Source organism: Hevea brasiliensis, chromosome 17 (assembly GCF_030052815.1).
Source record: "Hevea brasiliensis isolate MT/VB/25A 57/8 chromosome 17, ASM3005281v1, whole genome shotgun sequence".
Classification (NCBI taxonomy): domain Eukaryota; kingdom Viridiplantae; phylum Streptophyta; class Magnoliopsida; order Malpighiales; family Euphorbiaceae; genus Hevea; species Hevea brasiliensis.
In genome coordinates, this window is record NC_079509.1 from 16,295,431 (window position 1) to 16,320,349 (window position 24,919).

Below are 24,919 nucleotides of genomic sequence, written 5' to 3' on the forward strand. Positions count from 1 at the left end.
ACCAATTACATCTTCATTTCCCCACCATATTCTGCATTTGGCACTAACCAAAACCATTCCATTCTCTACATTATAGGTCAACTTGGACAGAATATAACCACTTCAAATACACCAAATGCAGTCACCATTCACAAAGTTCAATCCCAACAATATATACACATAAATACTTCTAATCATCACACAAACTTCCATCATCAAATTACATACCTATCACTACTATTCCACACACATATATGCTGTCAAATATTTGTACAATATTTCAACAACATTTCATGAATTTGAACATCACAAATTTCCATTTTGAGGCTGCCCAAAAGTTATACATACACATCAACTTCCATTTTCACTTTTCAAGCTTACCATTCAACTTCACACATGGAATTCAACTTCAATACAATTAAACATTTAATTCAACATCTCAAACTACCATCTACATGCATAAGCAAGCTATACAATATGAAGTTCCATGGCTGCCAAAACTAAGGTTCACCAATACTCAATCATTTCCTCATTTTTTCTTAGCAATTCAACTTACCCAAAGCTCAACACAAGGATTAGTGAAGGAAAATGAAAAGATTAAGCACTAACCTTTAGTTGGTGCTTGCTAAACCTCACCAAAACTTCTTCTTTTTGCTTCCTACATGCTGCCCATGAGGTAAGGACAAGTTCTTGTGAAGGCACCTTGTGGTTTTATGTAGAAAAATGGTGAGGATTGAGAGCTTTGATTGAAACCTTCCATGGAGATTTTGAGAGAATATGTTTCGGCCATGGTTGTGCAAAATAAAGAAATGAATGTTAAAGTGGTCATTGTTGTCCACTTATGGGTATTTATATGGTCCACTAATCCTCCACTAAGTCCCACTAATTATGAGTAACATTATAATAATTCAAAGTTATCATAATTGCCATAATGCCCTCATAATTCTTTTAATTACATGTTATCTTGAATTTCATTTTTCATTAAATTTTCAAAATATAATACCACATATTTTTCATGGAAATTTAGGTCAAAAGTCAACTCTATGTGTCAAATGATCAAAATGCCCCTCTTCGGGTCAAATCCAGACTTTTTCGGTACCACCGATTTACTCTTGTGCCACCGATTTTTTGTTTTTATTTGTACTAACTTACTAATTTTTCTTTGACATTTCCAATGTCAATTACACCTCAGTAGACCTTTAATTAGGTCCCAAAAATATTTCTCTGAGTTCCCCGTGGTCCAAGGCTAGTTAACGGTCCTCGCTATAACTTCCCGGTGCGGTCACCCATCGCTACGGGTTTGGCTCATTTAACTTAGTCACATTTTATCTCTTTTATTTTTCCTTTGTTTTTCTTGTATTTTCTTTTCTTGTATTTCATTATTTTATGTCTCCTCACCCATATCTAAGTGTAGTTCTAGGCATCCTAGCTGTCCGAACCGACACTGATCATCAGAACAGTAGAACGCACTACCGAACATAGGGGTGTTACAATTCTCCCCCCCTTAAAATAAATTTCATCTCGAAATTTTACCTGGCTTCAGTTTCTGAACAGCTGTGGTTGTTGTCTCCTCATGTCCTCTTCCAAGGAGAAACTTTAAGGAATATCTTATTACTCACTGCATATTCAATATCTCTTCTCTTCAGATCAACATAGGACTTCTGACGGTCTGGTGCAGCCTTGAGTCTATCTCTGTTCAATCTGATCTTTACCTCTGTCTGCTGAACAATTTCTAGCCCAATCATCTTTCTTTCACCTACTTCATCCCAACATAGGGGAATTCTGCACTTTATGCCATATAAAGCTTTATATGGAGGCATCCCAATGCTTGATTGGTAGCTGTTGTTATAAGCAAACTCAATCAAAGGCAAGTGTGTATCCCAACTACCTTCAAACTCAATCACACAAGCCCGTAGCATATCCTCCAATATCTGAATTACCCTCTCAGACTGGCCATCTGTCTGCGGGTGGAATGCCGTGCTAAAGTTCAATCTAGTTCCTAGAGCTCTCTGAAGACTATCCCAGAATCTAGAAGTGAATCTAGGATCTCTGTCTAATACAATCGATACTGGCACTCCATGCAATTTTACAATCTCATTTATATACAATTTGGCCAATCTCTCCAAACTATAGTCCATTCGGACTGGCAAAAAGTGCGCAGACTTGGTTAGTCTATCAACTATGACCCATACTGCATCATGACTATTCTATGTCCTCGGAAGTCTCATCACAAAATCCATAGTTATCTGTCCCCTTACAATGTTTCATAGGGTGCCGTTTGTATGCTAGCTTGACACTTATTATTGTATACAAATTCTGTTAGTGGGAGGTATCTGTCCCATCTCTCATCAGATTCAAGGACACAAGTTCTTAGTATATTCTCGAGGGCTTATTACATTTTACAGATTATTATTATCATTTTATTTCATTATTTACAGAAACTCAATGAGTTTTAGAATTTACCTGAATTACTTATTTCGACTGTCCATCCGTCTGAGAATGATAAGCTGTACTGATATCTCTAAACTTATAGCAATTACTGTGGTACAGGTAGTTCACATTATTGTGACCGAGTTACTGACTCCAGCTACTTTACAAGTGTAGTCTTTCGATAGGCTAGTTCTGAAGTTTTAAATTTCTGACTGAAATTTTCACATATATTTCCCGTAATAGTACTCTATTCGGGCGTTATCAATTTATAGATTACTTACAAATATTCTTATTTTATTGTACTACGAGAAAGTACGTAGCTCTACACAATAATCCTGTGTCAGTACTATAATCTGCAGCTTACAATACAAACATCGAGAACATTACATAGTCACTACGTTATAACCTCATGGACTAAGTTTTTTAATATCTTATCTGTACACTTATTTCCTTCTCTGTCTTTTAAAGTCATATCAGTGGTCTATTCATGTAATTATTTAAAATTAAAACTCATTACTTATATTTATGCCCAAGTAACCTATCAAAGCACTTGCAGGCGTTACGTATCACCGTCCCCGCAAGCCTCTTCTCTGTCTTTGGTGGCAATTAAGGATACCTATCAAAGCACGTACAGGCGTTACGTATCGCCATTCCTGCAAGCCCCCTAATACCGATATTCATTGTCTTTTAAAATCATATCAACCATATATTGTCAATCCATGACTTTTCATGTAGGCAATACTGCTATCTGTAATCCTTAATTGGTATACCAACCGATCCATATAATATACATAAGCCTAGGTTTATTTTGAGCAATTAAGCATTATCAATCATCTAACAAAATCTTCATGTCCATGTATTGTGGAAAAGGTGGGTCCCACATCACTATTTCATGTGATTTAGCATGTAGTGATAATGAAATTTTCATGTCAATGTACAGTGGAAAAGTGGGTCCCACATACCTGTTTCAAGTAATTTAATTTATAGTGACTTAGTAGGGATAAGCCAATAATGTTTTTCAAGAACCTTTCTTTAGGTTTAATTTCGAGATTTTAACTTTGCATATCACTTTGGACAGTTTGTGGCTACTGTTTGACCCCATTTCCTAAAAGAAAATTATTCTTTTATGTCTTGCTTTTATTTTCCAAATGACTATTCGAGCTCTGACTCATAGGTTTCTCCCTCTTCTCTATTTCACGTTGCCCTTGTGGGGTTGGGTTTGTACTTGGGCTTAGGCTGATAGAGTATCAGCCATTTGTTGAAAGAAAGTGGCCATTTGCTGGGCCATTTGTGCAGTAATTTGTACACGTGGGGCTGATAAAGTTGGACTTCCAACTCTCTGAGGGGCTGGGGCCTCACCTTGTACTTTCGCCGTCACAGACTGTTCTATTGTCTATTTTTCTCTTCCATATCTTTTCACAGGATTTTCTATTTCTTATACAACCAATACAAGGAGATTTCTCTCCATTAGTTAATATTTATGATGTAATATACTGTATGTATCAAACATTTGAGCAGTTGTATTTACCGACAAAAAGATTTTAAATTCACAGTTCAAAATTTACTTTAAAACCATTGCTCTGATACCAAAAAACATGTCACACCCTACTACCCCGCAAGATGTAACATGATCCCGTAGTACACCTAATAAATTACCGTACTTCGCCAACCGATAACCCATTAGATATACTACAAGGGATTTTAAAACAATTTTCGTGAAATTTAAATTATCGATTAAAATCTGGTGTTATAAAATTTTTTTCAAAATTTCAGCAAAGTGCCGGCTTTGTTTTGAGAAAACAGTTCTTCAAACCTGAAAAGAAAAACACTCCCAATATGTTTTCTCAAATACAACTCCAATAACTTCATTTCAACTCACAATTTAAATCTCAATAATCAAATCAATTCACTTTCAAACCAATCTCATCATAAAGAACATTTCATTGATTACAAGACTCAACATTAATATTACAAAACTATTAAGATAAATGAAATCTCAAATTTTCATTTACAATAATTTATATTTAATTACATACCAAAATATTTTATAAGAGTTTTTATACAACTGCTCAAATAATTTACATACATATTATTACATGCATACATCAAAACCTGTGTACATGGCTATACCTGGAGCTGATCTGAATGTCTCTTCAAATAAGCTTACTCAATTGCTCCATACTCTTTTCACCTGTGACAGCATACAAAGCTATTGCTAAGTGGTGAACTCAGTGGTGCACAACTATAATTTAAAACATAGTACAATATACCTTAACAAAAATTACAGCAATTAATTTGCAAATCTGGATACTCATCAAATTCCAAAACTCAAAATATTCATTGCCAATAATATAAATCATTTGTATAAAATGACTTTGATCACGAAATTCAATTTATCAAATCATAACTAACCATTTAAGATAATTCCAACAAAATCAATTATACATAAATCATAATTGAAATTACAATTCTTTACTATTCAAAAACCATTCTTTATCTCAAAAGTCATTCTTTATCTCAAAAGCCAATCTTTATCTCAAAAACCATTCTTTATCTCACTAACTATGCAAAACTAATCCGAAATGGCCATCTTCGGGGTGATTCTAACTCCCTATGGTCGGGGAGGTCGAATCGGATTCTAACTCCCTATGATCGGGGAGGTCGAATCATCGTGTACAGTACACACCACAATAATGAATCTTCCGAAAAGGCCATAATATAAAAAAAAAAACTTAGATCTAACCTCTAATAAGAGGAGAATCTAAGCCTATGCACGTACCATGATAATCAAAGCACAACTAACTCCATTGTCTTCTCAACAAATGAGAGAGACGAGTAATAACCTAGTCAAGCATCTATAGTGAGATACAAAACAATATCACAATCCTTTTAGTGAGAATAAATCACAATATAATTCGATTTAAAGTCAATTCCAATATCCAATAATTTTTATGCTCATCACAATTCAAATAATAAATTTGCATTTTTCCATGCAAATTGCCCATCACAATTCAAAACATATTCTATCACAATTTTCCAAAACATAATTTATTCAATTCACAACAATGCTTAATACTAGTGGAAATACCATTTCACAAAGCTAAATTCATACATACTATAACAATTTCAATAATTATTGAATTAAATCCAATGCTTGTTAAACATAATACATAAGAAAAATATGTCATTTAATCATATGAAATATTCAGAACAAAATCAGTTAAAAACTAGCTGTGCACAAACCTGATTTGAGTCACTCCTAGGCCTTGACTCAATGTTCTTTATGCTTCTCAATATCCTTATCAACTGAAACACACAATTTAAAGTGTTTCAGTACTCAATGAATTTGTTTTCAACCATAAAATTCAATATCTAAATTTTCTTAGTACCATTCCCTTCAATTCATTTCATTAGTCAACTTATAATGTTGACCCTTGATGCACTCTAAGTGAATCAATTCCAATGTTACCAATATGTCATATTTTATAGCCCTTTAGTGTTGGTATATGTTACCAAATTCATTTTCAAGTATATTGCATTTTATTGCAATTTATCGGATTTCGGTGTACTATTTTGACCTAACCGGATGACCTAGTTCCCTTAGTTTTCAGGTTTTGCTCCAAACTACAAACTTGTAGGTCTATGTCTTATTGCACGTGTAGAAAAATTTCAGGTCATCCTGAGTTGTGTAGATCAAGATATGGTCAATTTACCAATGCTGGATAGAATGCATCAAAATGGTAACTTTAGGTCACTTTTGGTTCAGCCAGTTTTGGTACCCGAACTTGTGCAAGCTATTTGGCTTGGTTCTGGCCATTTCTAGGCTTTGGTGTCTTCATAAGAATTGTAGATCTATGTCTAATCTATTCATGGTAAAAATATGAGGCCAATTGGACCTGTTTTGAGTGAGTTATGGTCATGCTAATGACTACTGTTCATATGGTAAAAAATTATGGCCTGCACTTACCTATTTCGGATTTGGTCAATTTTTATGTCACTTTGTGGACAGAATTTAGGTAAGCTTCCTTCATGAAAGTTGACACTTTTTGTGCCTAGTTTCACCTTCAATTGGTCTCATACCAATTGGAGTCACACACTTAAGGTTCTAGGTCCATTTACACACTGCCCTCTACATCCTTTTCAAACACCAAACCAAACACAAGTTTACTAATTACATCTTCATTTCCCCACCATATTCTGCATTTGGCACTAACCAAAACCATTCCATTCTCTACATTATAGGTCAACTTGGATAAAATATAGCCACTTCAAATACACCAAATGCAGTCACCATTCACAAAGTTCAATCCCAATAATGTATATATATAAATACTTCTAATCATCACACAAACTTCCATCATCAAATTACATACCTATCACTACTATTCCACACATATATATGCTGCCAAATTTTTGTACAATATTTCAATAACATTTCATGAATTTAAACATTACAAATTTCCATTTTGAGGCTGCCCAAAAGTTATACATACACATTAACTTCTATTTTCACTTTTCAAGCTTACCATTCAACTTCACACATGGAATTCAACTTCAATACAATTAAACATTTAATTCAACATCTCAAACTACCATCTACATGCACAAGCAAGCTATAAAATATAAAGTTCCATGGCTGCCAAAACTAAGGTTCACCAATACTCAATCATTTCCTCATTTTTTTTTTAGTAATTCAACTTACCCAAAGCTCAACACAAGGATTAGTGAAGGAAAATGAAAATATTAAGCACTAACCTTTAGTTGGTGCTTGCTAAACCTCACCAAAACTTCTTCTTTTTGCTTCTTACATGCTGCCCATAAGGCAAGGACAAGTTCTTGTGAAGGCACCTTGTGGTTTTATGTGGAAAAATGGTGAGGATTGAGAGCTTTGATTGAAACCTTCCATGGAGATTTTGAGAGAATATGTTTCGACCATGGTTGTACAAAATAAAGAAATGAATGTTGAAGTGGTCATTGTTGTCCACTTATGGGTATTTATATGGTCCACTAATCCTCCACTAAGTCCCACTAATTATGATTAACATTATAATAATTCAAAGTTATCATAATTGCCATAATGCCCTCATAATTCTTTTAATTACATGTTATCTTGAATTTCATTTTTTATTAAATTGTCAAAATATATTACCACATATTTTTCATGGACATTTAGGTCAAAAATTAACTCTAGGTGTCAAATGACCAAAATGCCCCTCTTCGGGTCAAATCTAGACTTTTTTGGTACCACCGATTTACTCCTTGTACCACCGATTTTCTTAGATTTTCATTTTTATTTGTACTAACTTACTAATTTTTCTTTGACATTTCCAATTTCAATTACACCTTAGTAGACCTTTAATTAGGTCTCAAAAATATTTTCCTGAGTTTCTCGCGGTCCAAGGCTAGTCAACAGTCCTCGCCGTAACTTCCCGATGCGGTCACCCATCGCTACGGGTTTGGCTCGTTTAACTTAGTCACATTTTATCTCTTTTATTTTTCCTTTATTTTTCTTGTATTTTCTTTTCTTGTATTTCATTATTTTATGTCTCCTCACCCGTATCTAAGTGTAGTTCTATGCATCCCAGCTGTCCGGACCGATACTGATCATCAGAACAGTAGAACGCACTACCGATCATAAGGGTGTTACAGTTGATGTGCATGAACCCAGCAATTATAGAAAAGCTATCACTTGTTCAGATGCAGATCAGTGGGTCGGTGCTATGAGTGAAGAAATTGAATCTCTTCACAAGAATCAGACTTGGGAGCTTATAACATTACATAAGGGACAAAAAGTGGTAGGTTGCAAATGGGTGTTCAAGAAAAAGGAAGGCACTCCAGGGGTTGAAGCACCTTGATATAAGGCACGGTTGGTAGCAAAAGGCTTTACTCAAAGGGAGGGGATTGACTTTAATGAAGCGTTTTCTCCAGTTGTGAAGCACAGTTCTATTAGAGTCTTACTTGCTATGGTTGCTCTTCATGATCTAAAGCTTGAGCAACTAGATATGAAGACAACATTTTTGCATGGTGAGTTGGAGGAGAAAATTTATATGAGTTAGTCTGAGGAATTTCTCATTCCAGGTATGGAAATTCGTGTTTGTTTGCTTAAGAAATCTTTATATGGTCTAAAATAGTCTCCTAGGCAGTGATACAAAAGATTTGATACATTCATGGTTTGTATTGGCTTTAATCATAGTTCATATGACAGTTGTGTATATCATAAGAAGCTTTCAGATGATTCCTTTGTTTATTTGCTGTTGTATGTGGATGACATACTTATTGCTGCTAAAAGCATGTCACAACTTAATATTCTGAACAAGCAGTTGAGTGATGAGTTTGAGATGAAAGATTTGGGTGCTGCAAAGAAGATATTGGGAATGGAAATTACTAGGGATAGAAATGTTGGGAAGCTATTCTTATCTTAACAGGCCTATGTTGAGAAAGTGCTTAAGCATTTCAATATGAATAATGCTAAGCCTGTGACTATTCCATTTGCTGCCCATTTTAAGTTATCTGTAGACATGTCACCCAAAACAGATGAGGAAATGGAGCACATGTCCAACGTTCCCTATTCAAGTGCTGTTGCTAGCATCATGTATGCTATGGTATGCTCCCGACCTGACATTTCACATGAAGTTAGTATTGTGAGTAGATACATGGCGTGTCCTAGGAAAGAGCATTGACAGGCTGTGAAATGGATGTTAAGGTATTTGAAGGGTACTACAGATGTTGGTCTGACATTTGACAGGGCCAAGATGAGTAATTCAGTTGTTGGCTATGTGGATTCAGATTTTGCAAGGGACTTAGACAAGAGGAGATCTTTGACAGGTTATTTGTTTAAAATTTCTGGAAGTACTATCAATTAGAAGGCAACATTGCAAGCTACAGTTGCTTTGTCTACCATAGAGGCTGAATATATGGCCTTAGCAAAGACAGTAAAGGAAGTTTTATGGTTACAAGATTTGGTGGGTGATCTTAGGTTAATACAGAACAAGGCAACAGTGTTTTATGACAGCCAGAGTACAATACATCTCACAAAGAATCAGATATACCATGAGCGAACTAAGCATATTGATATCAGATATCACTTCATTCGGGACATTGTATCTCAGGGGACTGTAGTTATGTAAAAAGTCTCTACACATGATAATCCAGCAAATATGATGACCAAAGGAGTCCCAGTCAGCAAGTTTAGGTATTGCCTACACTTGGTTGGTATTTGTAGTGCTCAGTAATGCCCTTGCGAGGGCATATGGCAAGACAGAGTGTTTTTGTGATTATTTTGTTGATGATAAAGGGAATTCAAGCCAAGGGGAAGAATTGTTATTTTTTGTGGCTTGAATTTTAGAAATATTTTTTATGGACCAGAATTGTGATCTGACCAGAAAGTTTTGCTCTGCGACCCAATTAAGATAAAAAGTGAGATTTGTGATGGTAGTGGAGGACACAGGCCAATAGGCCCTTGCCTGAAGTCCACCATTGATCTCCTTGGGGGTGTGGGGGCAACACTCCCGCGATATGGACCAGTATAAATATTATAATATTCTACCATTTGCAGTAGAGTTATGAGGTATTCAGAAAACATACTAGGGTTAGGGTTTGAGAGTTCTGATTGATTATATCTTGCTCTTTTCATCATGGTGAAACTTTTTCTCTTGTATTACCCGTGGACGTAGACCTTACGATTGAACCATGTTAAATTCTGTGTTATTCTTTTTCTATTTTCAATACTGTATGATTGTGAGATTTGTGTGTGCCTTAGATTTGCATGCTTGTTATAACAATATTCTTCCTATCTAATACTTGGGATGCTACATAATTAATCATGCTGAATTAATAACTCCTTGTAAGTTGAGTAATAGCTGGGCAGAGTCAATACTCCAAACCTAATTAGAAATTTGAGTTGCATCTTAATGAATAAAGCGAAGTAATAAGTTCTTTTTTCATTATTATTATTTTTTAAAAATAAAAAATACATTCGAAATTACTCATTTATTTAATTTTTTCCAATTTTATTCCACCAAATAATCCTATGAATATTTATATATGGATAAATTAAATATCTTGAACTTGAAACCTCTACATTCTTGTACAAACCAGGAAATCAATCAAGCTATGTGCGTGATTGGCTTCTTCTACTTTCAATTCCTTTCCTTCCCTTTTGCTTTCCTCTTCTTCTTATTTTGTTTCTTTATCGGGAGCACAATGAGGGTGGCACATCTCCTTGCCTAACATTGTCCCACCTTCCACCCAAAATAAGTAAATGAAAAAAAAAAAAAAAAAAAAGAATCCCTCACTTTACAAAAAGTAAGGAAATCAATCAACCTATGCATGATTAGCTGCTGTTTCTTCTTCTTTTTCTTCCATCATTGATAGCTTTTTTTTTATTTTCTTTCACTTTCTCTCCTTAATTTCCTTTTCTCATCTCTTGCAATGGAAAGAAAATACTAGCTAGAATGCACCATACTGCTTTATCTTGCTAAATTTGCTGTATATTACAATAGAAAGCAACAAAAATTTTTGAAGGATACATGTGTGTGTGTGTGTGTATATATATATATATATATATATATATAAAGCTATGAAAATTATGATTTCTAATTGTATAATTAGTAATTGAAATGAACAAGAATAGAAACAAGGCAAATGCAAAGAGAACCGCTAACAAAGACAAGGCCAACTGCACCACCAGCTAAACACATAGCCTCTAAACACTCAGATAACATATCATATCTCTTGTGTTTGTGATCATAACCAGACACATAATTCCACCCATTTTGCAGCCTGCAACATTTCTCTAATCTCTCCTTCGTCTTCACTTCTGCTATTCTCTCTCTTAGAACACCCATGTTTGCATCCACAATATTTGCAGATCGATGCTCCTGCCAAAACCAAGGGGGAAGATGCATGGGAAATTGATATAGATGATGTATAATCAATATCAGTAATTTATATATAGATCAAGCACAAAACTGAGAAAGGTAATCATTATACATATATACCATCATCCCTAAAGCTCTGGGATCTCACTTGGGGGTACTTGAGTTCCTTGAGCTTGCAAAAACGAAGGCTGAAGCTACAAGAAGATGGTAGAAAGGAAGCCATGTGTAGTTGAATTTATGGCCTTAGTATCGTTTGGAAGCTTTTGGAAAATGGGAAGGATCCTATCAATCAAGAACTTCAATTTGGGAAATTATGTACCTGATCAATATGACGTTTGCTTCTTGGAGGTGTTTCCTTATAAATTTATATTCAGCTTGAGCTTGTTCTACCACTATTATCAATAAAGAATATATTTATATACATTACGTTTGAGAGGTCCAATGCCATGCATATCTGTAAATCATCTACTGGTATTATATATTAATATGTTGAATTATTTATTTATATCTGGACGCGAATTAGCATTAATGCTCATTGACAGATTAAACAATGATAAGTTTAGTAATTGTCAATATCTAAATGGATTGGGTCATGTAATTGGACAAGCCTGTAATGAGTCAGGCTGTCCATAAGTCCACTAAGAAAGAGGCCCAACTCTCAGTCTTATATATATCTACAGCCTTCTAATTCTATATGAATTCTATCTAATATTAAATGGGGTTATAAAAAAAATATATATATATATATATATATATATTTTTTTTTTTTATAACCCCATTTAATATTAGATAGAATTCATATAGAATTAGAAGGCTGTAGATATTAAGAGTTGTGAACCTACCCTTACGCTTTCGTTCTTCATTGTTCATAGAAAACCATGGATACAAGCGTATTTCCAGGTACACATATTCTCTAATAACGTAATATATAACGATTTAATTTATTTTTTTAATAATTGATATCAGAGCCATAATTAGGGATTTTTTTTTATTAATTTCATTGTTGTATGTTTGAATATTAATCTTGGTAAATAAATATTAAATTTAATTTCATATATATATATATATATATATCTCCTGCCGAACACAAGATCTTCCACTCGTCAAATTTTTTTTCATGATTTCATGGGGCTGTTATATATATATATATATATATATATATATATATATATATATATATATATATATAATTTCAAAATCCACATGGCTGTATGTTGATTTTCAAAATAGTACATAATATATTCATATAATAATTATGATTAAATATGATTAAATTTTGTAGTCCATATGAAACATGTATACTGTCACATATAATTAATTTAACAAAAGCTAATAGCATAAAATATTTACAATTCTGTTTGGTTATGTGTTTATTAATTATTGTAATATTATGTGTTTATTAATAGTTGTTGGTTTTGTTGAACTAATTATATTCAGGTATATTGAAAATATATTCGTGAGTAGTAATATTATTACTATGCTAATATTATAGTATTTGTGAAAATTCTGATTATGTTAAATACTTTTATGATTATGAACTCACCTATCGTGGGACTAGTCATAAAATTGTTTTCTTGGTTTGTTTAAAAATTTATCCCATGGACTTCAAGAGCTATTTGGATTATATTAATAGTAGATATACCTATCGATATAACATTATTAATATAATATGTTATTGTTAGTAGTAATATTATTTGTTAATTATCTTTAATATTTTTTAATACCTTGTCGGTATAAAAGTGTTAAAAATGTTGGTTTATATATATATATATATATAATTGATGAGTTCAATGAGTTTTCTTGATTTTATTGTAATCCAGGACCCTTAGACGGGATTATAATAAATAACAGTTTTGTTCATAATTGTTTTCTTAGCTGGATCTAAAAGGAAACTTTAGTTTTGTGATTATGTTATATACATAATTCATGTTTCCTCTATTGTTTGATTCTAGCTGTTGTTTCTATACAATTATCTGCTGTGAAAACTCTGAATGGCTCCAATTTTGATGACTGGAAAGTGTCTCTAAGCATGTACCTAGCAATAGCCCAACTGCATTTAGCCTTAAGGGTTGATGCACCTGCTGAACTTACTGATGAATCCACTATTGCTAAAAAGACTTATTATGAGAAGTGGCAAAATTCTAATAGGGTTTTCTTAATGGTGATAAAGTATATTATAGATAAGTCCATAAGACAAGGTATTCCTAATAAGGAGACTACTAAGGAATTTCTACAGGCTGTTGCTGAAAAATTTAAAAAGTTTGACAAGACTCAAAAGAGTCATTATCTTTCTTTGCTGGAGCACACCCAATATGATGGTGTCAGTGGTGTGCGGGAACACATCATGACACTTATAAGTTATTTCAACAAGCTCAAGTCTTTTGAGCTTGATTTGGGAGAGAGTTTTCTAGTCTGGCGCATTCTTGAATCTCTCCCAGCCCAATTCAAAATTCTCAAGACTTCTTATAACTCCTAACAAGGGGAGTGGATAGTTGATCAGTTGATAGCCATTTTGTGCCAAAAAGAGGAATCTATGAGGAAAGGGAACACTCCATTTGTTAATTATGTCTTTAAAAGGTCTAATAGCAAGACTAATGAGAAATTTCAGAAGGACAAGAAACCTAAAGCTGAATTTGAGAACAAGAATGGTGGTAAGCATGATCATAATTTAACAGTTAAGAAGAAACCTTTCAAAGGCAAGTGCAACTATTGCAAGAAGCTTGGCCATAAGTTAGAGGACTGTTTTAAGCTTAAAAAGAAGCATGAGAAGGAAGGTAATAGTCTAAAACTTGCCCCTGTAGCTCTAGTATGTTTTGAATCAAATGTTGTTGATGTTTCTTCAAATTCTTGGTGGCTGGATTCTGGTGCTACCATTCATGTTTCAAATTCCTTACAAGAGTTCAAAAACGTGAGGAAGCCAAGTGAAAAGGAGAAGACTGTTTTAGGAGTAAATGGAGTTGTAGTAATAGAACTCATAGGGACTATTTCTTTGAATTTGTCTTTTGGACATGTGTTAGAATTAAATGATACTGTTTATGCTCCTTCTTTAAGGAGAAATTTAATTTCCAGTTCTATTTTAGACAAGTGTGGTTATGTGTATCTTCAGGGCAATGGAAAAATTATTATTTATTTTAAATCTGATATTCTTGATTCCGCTATTTTATGCAATGGTTTATACATGTTGGATTTAAATTCAGTTCCTTTTCAATCTGTTGATGTTCCCATCAATGTTGTCATTGGGCATAAATGTCAAAGAGTTAATGAGAACTCTTCAATGTTATGGCACAGACATTTGGGTCACATTTCTAGGGAAAGATTAGAAAGGATGGTTAAATAAGGTGTCTTGCATAGTCTGGATTTCTCTAACTTTAATACATGTGTTGATTGCATTAAAGGAAAATTTCCTGCTAGAGCTAGAAACAAAGGGGCAATTAGGAGTGAAGATGTGTTGAATTTGATTCATACAGATATCTGTGGACCCATTTCTCCTGTTGCTATGGGAGGTTTTAAATACTATATCACTTTTATTGATGACTCTTCTAGATATGGTTGGATTGATCTTCTCTATGAAAAGTCTAGTTCCTTGGACGCCTTTAAAGCTTTTAAGGCTGCAGTTGAACTGAAAACTGGGAAGAAGATTAAATGTGTAAGGTCAGATAAGGGTGATGAGTATTATGGCAGGTATACTGAGACTAATAGAAATCCTGGTCCATTTGCTTTATATTTACAAGAATGTGGGATTGAGGCACAGTACACCATGCCTGGAACACCTCAACAAAATGGAGTTACAGAGAGGTGAAATCGTACTTTAATGGACATGGTGAGATGTATGTTTATTCATTCTTCTTTACCAGAATTTTTATGGGGTGATGCTTTGAAAACTGCTGTGTACATTCTTAATCAAGTTCCTAGTAAATCAGTGCCTAAGACTCTCTATGAGTTAATGTTTGGTAAGAAGCCCATTTGAAATATTTTCATGTATGGGGTTGTAAGGCAGAGATGAGGCCATATAACCCTCAGATTGAAAAGCTAGATGCTAAATCTGTTAGTGGTTTCTTTATTGGCTATTGTACAAGTTCTAGAGGTAGTAGATTTTATTGTCCAACTCATTCCACTAGAGTGATTGAATCAGATTGTATTGTTTATTTTGAGGATGAGATGGATAGTAGGAGTCAAATACCTCGTGTTGTCAATCTTAGAGATAAGACTGTTGTCTTTCCTATGCCTTTGCTACCTTCCTCAGTAGATTTTAATCCTCCTGAGGGCAATGATGAAGTTCAAAATCCTTTTGATGTCAATTTAGAACCACCGGTTGTAGATGCTGAGGGGCCAGATACAGTTGATGAAGTTGCACCTTTGAGGAGATCTCAAAGGATTCATAGACCTGTAATATCAAATGATTATATGGTCTATTTACAGGAACACGAGTTTGATGGTGCTGACATTTCTGATCCTATTTCTTATCAGGAGGCTATATGTGGTCCTAATTCTTCAGAATGGATGAGAGCCATGCAGGATGAACTATCTTCTATGTATCACAATCAAGTCTGGGAACTTGTTAAATTACCAGATGGTTGTAAAGATGTAGGTTGTAAATGGGTCTTTAAGACCAAACGTGGAGTCAAAGGTAAAGTAAAAAGGTACAAGGCCAAACTAGTAGCAAAAGATTATAATCAGAGGGAAGGTATAGATTATACAGAAACTTTTTCCCCAGTGTCCACTAAAGATGCCTTTCATGTGGTTATGGCTTTAGTTGCTCATTATGACTTAGAACTCCACCAGATAGATGTTAAAACAACTTTCTTAAATGGAGACTTTTATGAAGATGTGTATATGGTTCAACCTAACGGTTTCATAAAAGCTAGTAAAGAACACTTGGTGTGCAAGTTGAAAAGATCTATTTACAGGTTGAAATAGGCTTCTAGACAATGGTATCTGAAGTTTGATCAAGTTTTAACTTCTCTTGGTTTTGAAGAGAATGCTTCAAATCAATGCATCTGTCAGAAGGTGAGTGGGAGCCATTTCATTATTCTAGTGTTGTATGTTGATGACATTCTTCTTGCCAGTAATAGCATCAATCTCTTAAACGAGACAAAACACATGCTTTCAAGTCACTTTGACATGAAAGATCTTGGTGAGGCCACATATGCTCTGGGTATCCAGATTCACCGTGATAGGTCTCGAGGCATATTGGGTTTGTCTCAAGGAACTTATATTGATCGAGTTCTTAAGAGATTTAACATGCACACTTGCTCATCTTCTATTGCACCTGTTCTTTTAGGTGAGAAACTCTCTAAAGCTCAGTGTCCTCAGGATGACAAAGAAAGGACTGAAATGAAAAAGATTCCATATAGTTCTGCAGTTGGGAGCTTGATGTATGCTCAAGTATGCACTCGTCCTGATATAGCATTTGCTATTAGTGTCCTTGGTAGATACTTGAGTAATCCTGGATGGAGTCATTGGAAAGCTGCAAAGAAAGTTATGAGATATTTGCAGGGTATTAAGAATTATATGTTGACTTACAAAAGATCTGGCAATCTGGAAGTCATTGGGTACTCTGATTCTGACTTTGCAGGCTGTGTAGATAATAGAAAATCTACATCTGGTTACATCTTCATGATGTCTAGAGAAGCTGTTTCTTGGAAAAGTGCCAAACAAACACTTATCGCTACCTCCACTATGGAAGCAGAGTATGTTGCTTGTTATGAGGCTACCTGTCAAGCTATTTGGTTAAAGAAATTGATTTCTGGTATGCTTGTTTTTGAGAGCATCTCAAGGCCCTTAACCATTTATTGCGACAATGCTCCTGCTATTTGCTTCTCTCAAAATCACAAGAATTCTAGTCAAACTAAACATTTTGATGTCAAATTCCTGTTTGTTCGAGAGAAGATTTGTGAATCACAGACTCAGATTAAACATATTACTACAGACCAAATTATTGTGGATCCGTTAACCAAAGCTTTGCCCATTAGTGTTTTTCAAAAGCATGTTGCGCACATGGGTGTAATGAAAACTTTTGATGATGTTTTGGTTTAGTGGGAGTTTGTTTTATGTTACATTTTGATTAGCATTTGTATGGAATGCTTAAACCATTGTTTTTGGACATATCTTATTACATATTCCATTTAAATTCAGTTTTTGTTCTTGAGATTTTGTTGGCACATATATATAATATTGTTTTCCCTATCGGATTCAATGTTACTTTGTTTGCCATTACATTAACTAGATTTTATATGTTAAATTACTTACTTATTATTGGATATTATTTTTTATTTTATTAATCTATATTTTTAGTTTAATAAATTGATTACTGCTATCCAAGTAGGAAATTGTTGAATTATTTATTTGTATCTGGATGTGGATTAGCATTAATCAATTGTTAGGCTCATTGACAAATTAAACAATGATACCAAATAATAAGTTTAGTAATTGGCAATATCTAAATGGATTAGGTCATGTAATTGAGCAAGCCTGTAATGGGTCAGGCTGTCCATAAGCTCACTAAGAAAGAGGCCTCAACTCTCAGTCATATATATATTCTGATAACCCCATTTAATATCAGATAGAATTCATATAAAATTAGAAGGCTGTGGATATTAAAAGTTGTGAATCTACCCTTACGCTTCTGTTCTTCATTGTTCATAGAAAACCATGGATACAAGCGTATTTCCAGGTACATATATTCTCTAATCATGTAATCTATAACGATTTAATTTATTTTTTTAACATAAGATTGTTAACTTATTTGAATTTTTTAATTTGGAAAGCTTTTTCTTGCTTCCCAATTCACATGCCACCATTTGGCCTCATGATCAGTTCCATATTTCCATATAGCTAGCTCTCATTCACAAGAGAAAGCTGCTCACCTTGTAATAGCTAGGCTTTATTACATATGTACATGAAAATGGTGGACCTAACAAGATAAATATATATTAAAACATCAATGAGTTTTAATTTAATAGTATATGAAATCATTGATAAGTCTTCTTGACCTGCAATTAAAAAAAAAACCCTTATATATATATATATATATATATATAACCAGGTTATGTTTAAACCATACAAATCCATGGGAAAGCAAATGGTGGCAGTCTGGCAGATAAGTTAATAATGAGCTAAAAAGGCTCTGGATTGCGGTGTGGGCAGGCATGTTTGGAGATGTTATTGGTTTCTGGGAGTATCTTGCCCTAGAAGTATGATCCATGAAAAGATATTATCTCTGTTTTGTTAGGTCCTGAATATTAGAGGGAGAGGAGATGAAAAGAAAGAATGATAGAGAGGAAGGTAATATATCATTTTATGTTGTTCAACAAGTCTACCTTCCTCCTCTATAATGGTGTCTGTAAATTGGATAAGAACTCCTGAATGAGATATAAATGAGATTCTGCTTGACAACTAGGTTTATGAAAAAGTTACTACAGCAATAAACAATTTGATTTGGTAACTATGCAACATTAATGGAAAAAAATGGAACCCCACACTGTCCAAGTTGGGTTAAATGCTTAGCTTGTCCTTGTTTAATTTTTATTTTTAAATAAGAACAATTTTACTAATAAATTGTTTATTAAACTGTAAGACTATGAACGTGGAATATAATTTTTTTTAAAATTATATGAGTATTTTCTTAGTTAACAATTATTATCCAAAACTAATCAATAAATCATTTTCTCTAATGTCAAGAACTCATGAATTGATAACTAATTCTTTAAACCCTAGCCACACTCTTTTCTCCGCTCCTCTTTTTACTTTTCTATCTATGAAAAATTTGAGGCTGTCGTTTGCCATTTTCATCCACGACATATAATTCTCTCTCTTTTTTTTCTTTTTTTTTTCAATAAAATAGAAAAATTTTACTCAATTTCTTTTGTCCTTTCTCCAATTTTTATGGAATTTTTTATGCTTTCTGTTTCTTATCTCTCTCTAGTTTTCCTTTTGTAATAAAAAAAAAAAAGTTTTTTTCTCCTCATTGTAAAAGCTTTTAATTCTTGAGAGATATATTGATTGTGATATTTATTCAGATCAAATAATTCTTTCATATTGAGAATAATATTATAATTTTAGGTTTAATTCAAATTAGTTAGAAAATTAATAAATTAGTTTTTATTTTAATTTTTTTACAAAGAAAAAATAAAATTTTTTTAGATATGATTATCATAACTTTTTTAAACTTTAAGCCTATAATCAATTATTGATATTCTTAATTTAACTTAATTCTCATAAAAAGAGTTTAAATTTGATATGAATTTTAAGATATTGCGATATAAATAAAATAAATAAAGTTTCGATATATAAATACAATGAATTAATTGAAAGAGATACAGATAATCATTATCACTGATGATATATAATTAATGAAAAAGAATACCCCCAATAAATAAAGGAGATTTGGAAGTAATTAAATGGGAGGTATCATGAAGAACAAAATACGTGGTTGGGTGTGATAATATGAAGATCTGGTGAGGTATATAAAATAGAAAGGAGAAAAAGAGAGATCTGACATAGCCACTCTGTGAAGAACAAGTAGCACATAATAAACATGGACTGTATGATGTCAAATTCCGGCACCACGTAGCATGTTGACAAGAACCCCAGTCTTATGGGACAAAGGTTTGCCTTCACAGATTACAATAAACAAGAGATTAGAATTAATAATTATATATATATATATATATATATATATATTGAACTATGAACTTTATTGGATTGCTCTTCAATAATTCAATTCAATGAAGACATGCTCTTTTTTTATTCATTATTGTTGATTCTTGAATGGATTTTTTATTAACTTGACGCCCTTTGTTGACATGTGTACACTCTAATGTGCAGCTCCATTAAAATGCAATATATAGAGCATATTAAATTACATGAAAGTTTTATAATAAGGTGAAATTTTAAAGTGTTTGATAAGAGAAGAAGGGTTGTCCTCAATTTAATTTGTGTTGCCAAAAGAAGCTGGTGTAGCCAAAAGGCTATGACCCTACCTTTGTTTATGCTTCAATGCAAATCTGCAATGTGAGAAAGAGGGGAAAGTGATGGAAGTACAGATGCTGGTTGATGATTGATAATGGAAAAGGTAGAGCCTAAACATTATATAATTCATAGAATTTGTCCTTTTCCACTAATCTAATCATGGCCAGATGAACAAGTGTACCCCCTTAATGTACATTTTTTTTTTAGTTGCATAGTGATGCAGGTAGGCAGATAGAGTGATCAGTGGGATTAAGGGGCTACAAATACAATGATTGAAGGATCTTCACTTTGCTTGCCTAATCTCACTTTCTTCAAGTATTCAAGTTACGCTTTTCTTTCCCTAAAAATCCAGGATTTTTGTAGTATAAACTTTCTTTACTGAATTAAGTTAAAAAGTTTCCCTAGTTGATTAATAATAAGAAGTAGGGGTGTGCAAACGGTCGGTTCGGTTCCGAACCGATAAAACCGAAAACCGAAAATCAAAAATTTTAAAAACCGAACCAAATCGATTGATAGGAGAAAACCGAACTGAATCGAACCGATAAATTTCGGTTTGGTTCGGTTTTAAACCGATCAAACCGAAATTTATAAAATTTCATATTTTTAACATTAAATCTAAATAATAAAAACAAAAAAACAAAAAAAATTAGAAATCAAAACTCAAAAATCTTTAGGTTCGGTTCGGTTTCCTTTGATTTCGGTTCGGTTCGATTCGGTTCGATTCAATTTGATTCGATTTTTTTGATTTCCTATATATATTAATAATTTCGGTTCGGTTCGGTTTTTTTGATTTTTTTATGAAAATAACCGAACCGAACCGATTTAACCGAAATTATCAAAATTATAAACCGAACCGAACCGATTAAATTTTAAAACCGAACCGATTGAACCGAATTAATCGGTTCGGTTCGATTTTTCGGTTTAAACCGAAAACTGCACACCCCTAATAAGAAGGGGAAAAGGGAATGATATTTTAGACTCTTGTAATTGGTTAATTCAGTCAATTCAATAAATTGAATAAATTTTTATGCATTATTTTTTAATTTTAAATAAATTTTATTTTATAATACAAAATTTTATAAAATTCTTATTATTGAGATATGATCAATTTTCTAATTAATTTATTGGAATGACACAGGAAAAAAAAAAAAAAAAAAAAAAAAAAAAAAAAAAAAACCTCTCTTCTTTTTTTATTTATGTCTCTCTCACCTTCTTTCTCTACCCCTCACCTTTCTGATCTCTCATTCCCACCATCTCTCACATTCATCCTGTAGAGGTGGATCTCAAATGAGAATAAAATATTTTCTTATCAAAGCCTTTCGAAATATAAACAATCATTTTGTCCAGCTGAAAATTTATATTTTCTTGAATTTATTGTGCTACTCTTGTCGTCTATTTTCCTTGGAAATCATCCACAACTTCCATTAATATTTTAACGAGGTAAATATTCATTTAAAAGAGTAGAGTGAGGAAGAAATATCAGTATGCTGAGTTCAGGTCAACATGGCAAGGCCAATTATTTCCTGTTTCAGCTTGGCTTATCGTTCATAGCATCTGTTATTTTCTTTGTCTAATTGCTTCTAAACTTTAAGGAATTAAACCTGTCAAATGATCACAATATAGAAGGCCATAAATTTACATTATTATTTCAGTCAATATTCATTATCAAAAATCAAGTGAAAAAATAGAGCTACGGTTATGAGAGAAACTCCAGGACAGGACAGAACCAAAAAGAAAAGACACGAATCCTCTTTCACTATTCAAGAAGAATATATGCATTCACTTTCACTATTCAAGAATCTATGCATCTTCAGATGATGCTACCTGGGATTTTCGTATCTGGATAGCTCCTCCTTTATTATTTATTTTCAGGGTGTTTTTCAATTTCTTCAGTGTTGGAGTATCAGTTTAGATCTTAATGGTTGGTTTTAAGTTCTCTCCCTCCGATTTGCCTCTGGTTTTGCTTAAGCTGACATTATTGGCTAAGACAAGAAAATGTCTCGAAAGTTGAAGAGATCGTAGAGAAAGAAGAAAACAAGAATCTTTCTTAGAGGCATAGTCATTGAATCTTGCTGGATAACAAATGGGCTTGTTTCGGGTCAAACTTCTTCGAGAGTTAATGATGAAAAAGACTAAAAAAGTAGACTTCTTGGAGTTAAAATTCCCAAGAAAGAGAGGGAATAAGTGAGAGATGGAGAGGGAAAGATGTATGAAGATGGCAGCAGTGGAGGAGAGAGGGTGACACAGACAAGGAGGTGAAGGTGAGGGAAACATAGATAAAGAGAAGAAGGCAGCATGAGTGGAAAAGAAAAGGTTGAATTTTTATTTGAGGATTTTTAGGACATTTCATTTTTCTTTTTTTACAAATGCTTTAACAAAATTATCAAGTTATCGAAAAACTGATTATCTCAAGTAGTAAAGGCTTTATTATTATTCAAATCACTGTTTATAAAATCTTGTGCTAAAAATTAAAATTCAAAGATGAAAGATGACATTACAACGCCCAAAATTGAAGGGCAATGGGTGAGATTTTAACCCAATATTTAGACTAATGCTCAGTCCAAGATCTGCTCATCCTCTTTATCCCAAGCTTTTGTGAGGCTATCCAAATGGATTGGACAGTTCTTCACTGCTTAAGCCATAAGCATTCTTTGTAAATTTATAACTCACTATTCTACTTACCCAACCACCAAAGCCATGGCAGCAGCCAATCTGGATTCTAAATCACTACGAACCAAGACAGATAGACAGCAACATCAATATCTCCTAGAAAGCAACACCAATATCTCCTCTTCAGTTATCATGTTCAAGTCATCCTAAAAATAAAAAATGCAGTTGCAAATGAACATACATACATATATACAAAATGCAAACAAATGACACCATTTGAATAGAGGGGGAAATGAATGTCTTCTAGAAACTTGGATCCTCACATCTAATCACAAGCCTAACAAGATTTCACATATAGTTTAGAAGCATCTTTATTGACTACAAGAGTAACTAACTACATGCGTTGAGAAGTAGAAAAGCTAATCCTACCAATTAGGTACCATGAGAAGGGGCACATACAGAAGCATAACTACAGATGGAAGTTGTAGGCCTTCACATATGAACATCATGCTAATAGTCCATGGCTATCAGCACTCACATGTCCATGTCATTCCTCATCTCCCTCATAATTTGAATTGTCCAAAAGATATCCCTCCACCACCAAGCTACCGTCACAAACAGCAATGATAAAACCAAAAAGTAAATAAGGTACTTTGAAGGAAAACCCCAAAAGTAAAAAAGAAAAAACAATAAATCTGTTATGGCAGAGCCATAACCTAGCATGGAAACAGGGAAAGGGAAGAAGAAGAAGGAGAAGAAGAGGAGGGGAAGAGTGGAGATAGAAGAAGAGAGAAAGAAATAGAGTAGGAAGAAGAATTCTGTCATTCTATTCAATTGATGATTGTACATGTTCAATATCAATGTATTTATATATCTTATGTGCCACTCATTCTCTCTTACAACCAATTCAACTAACAGCTCATCATATGTGTCTACATCACAACATTACCCTCCCCATCAAGCTCATTCTTGTCCTCAAGAATGAAGCATGGAAATCGCAGCACCGTAAAATCTTTATCCTCCCATGTAGCATCATCAACAGACAGATTACCAATGAACTAATATTGGCTCTACTGACCTGCCATGCTTTACAAGTCTTCACATAACTCTTTAGCAGCTGGTTGTCTTCTCTTTTTTTTTTTTTTTTTCCTTTGCCACAGTTCGGTATGTACAAGTGCCAGGGAGGAAATGCTGCAATCTTTTCTTTTGCCTTCTCCATATCTCAAATTCCAATTCTTTGAGAACGATTGCAAATGTTGAATGCACCAAACTACTCACAGAACTATTTTCTTTTTCTTCCTCAATATTTTCCTCATCAACAACATAGTTATTAAAGGCTCAAGACGCACTAAGGCGCCAAGGAGTCTTGGAGCCTAGGCGCCAAGGAGTCTTGGAGCCTAGGCGCAAGACACAATGTGCAAGCGCGCGCCTGAGCGAGGTGAGGCGCAAAAGTAAAAAATTTAAAAAATCCATAAAAGTCAAATAAATGTGATGCTTTTTTTTTTTCTTTGGCATATATCTTGAATTGGGTTTGTTAGTTTGAGTTTTAAGTGGTTGTCCTTTTTGCTTGGCAAAGTGCTCGCTAAAGATGGAAATAAAGAAGGCATGCCTTTCCAGAACCTTGTGTCAGGAACAAAGGCGCACACCTAGGCGCATAAGGCGCGAGGGTTCGAGCCTGGTGAGCCTTGTGCCTGAGGCGCGCCTTTAATAACTATGATCAACAAGAAAAAATTTTTGCTTCAAGCTATGAACACCTTGAAGCCACCCTTTCTCCATTGACCGAGAATCACAACCCCCATCAATTTGTTTCTTTTCTTTATCACTTTCATGAACATAAGAAGACCCTAACGCTATAGAATCACTCTTAATCATTTTGGCAGAATAGAAAGTTAAGAAAATATCCTTACCCTCTTGAATTCCCAATGGCTAATTGCTTGTAGGTTCAATACTTTGAACCACATCAATTTGCTCAAGAGATTCTGAAATCTTTTCTTCAAAATAAAATTCTGGAATAGGCTCTAACAATTGTCCCGATTCTACTACAATTTCCC

The 24,919-nt window shown here is 33.7% G+C and overlaps 1 protein-coding gene across 1 annotated transcript; it reads left to right on the forward strand.

Annotated features, from left to right (window-relative positions):
• Positions 1-12,166: 12,166 nt before the first annotated feature.
• Positions 12,167-13,764, forward strand: LOC110644986 (uncharacterized). The gene is made up of 2 exons (XM_021797972.2): positions 12,167-12,188; positions 13,241-13,764. Exons 1-2 carry the CDS (start codon positions 12,167-12,169, stop codon positions 13,762-13,764), a joined length of 546 nt encoding a protein of 181 aa, XP_021653664.2.
• Positions 13,765-24,919: the final 11,155 nt, after the last annotated feature.

Coding starts and splice junctions, on each gene's coding strand:
- LOC110644986 (XM_021797972.2), top strand. CDS start 12,167: ATGGATACAAGCGTATTTCCAG. Junction 12,189..13,240: donor GGATACAAGCGTATTTCCAG/GTACACATATTC, acceptor GTTTGATTCTAG/CTGTTGTTTCTATACAATTA.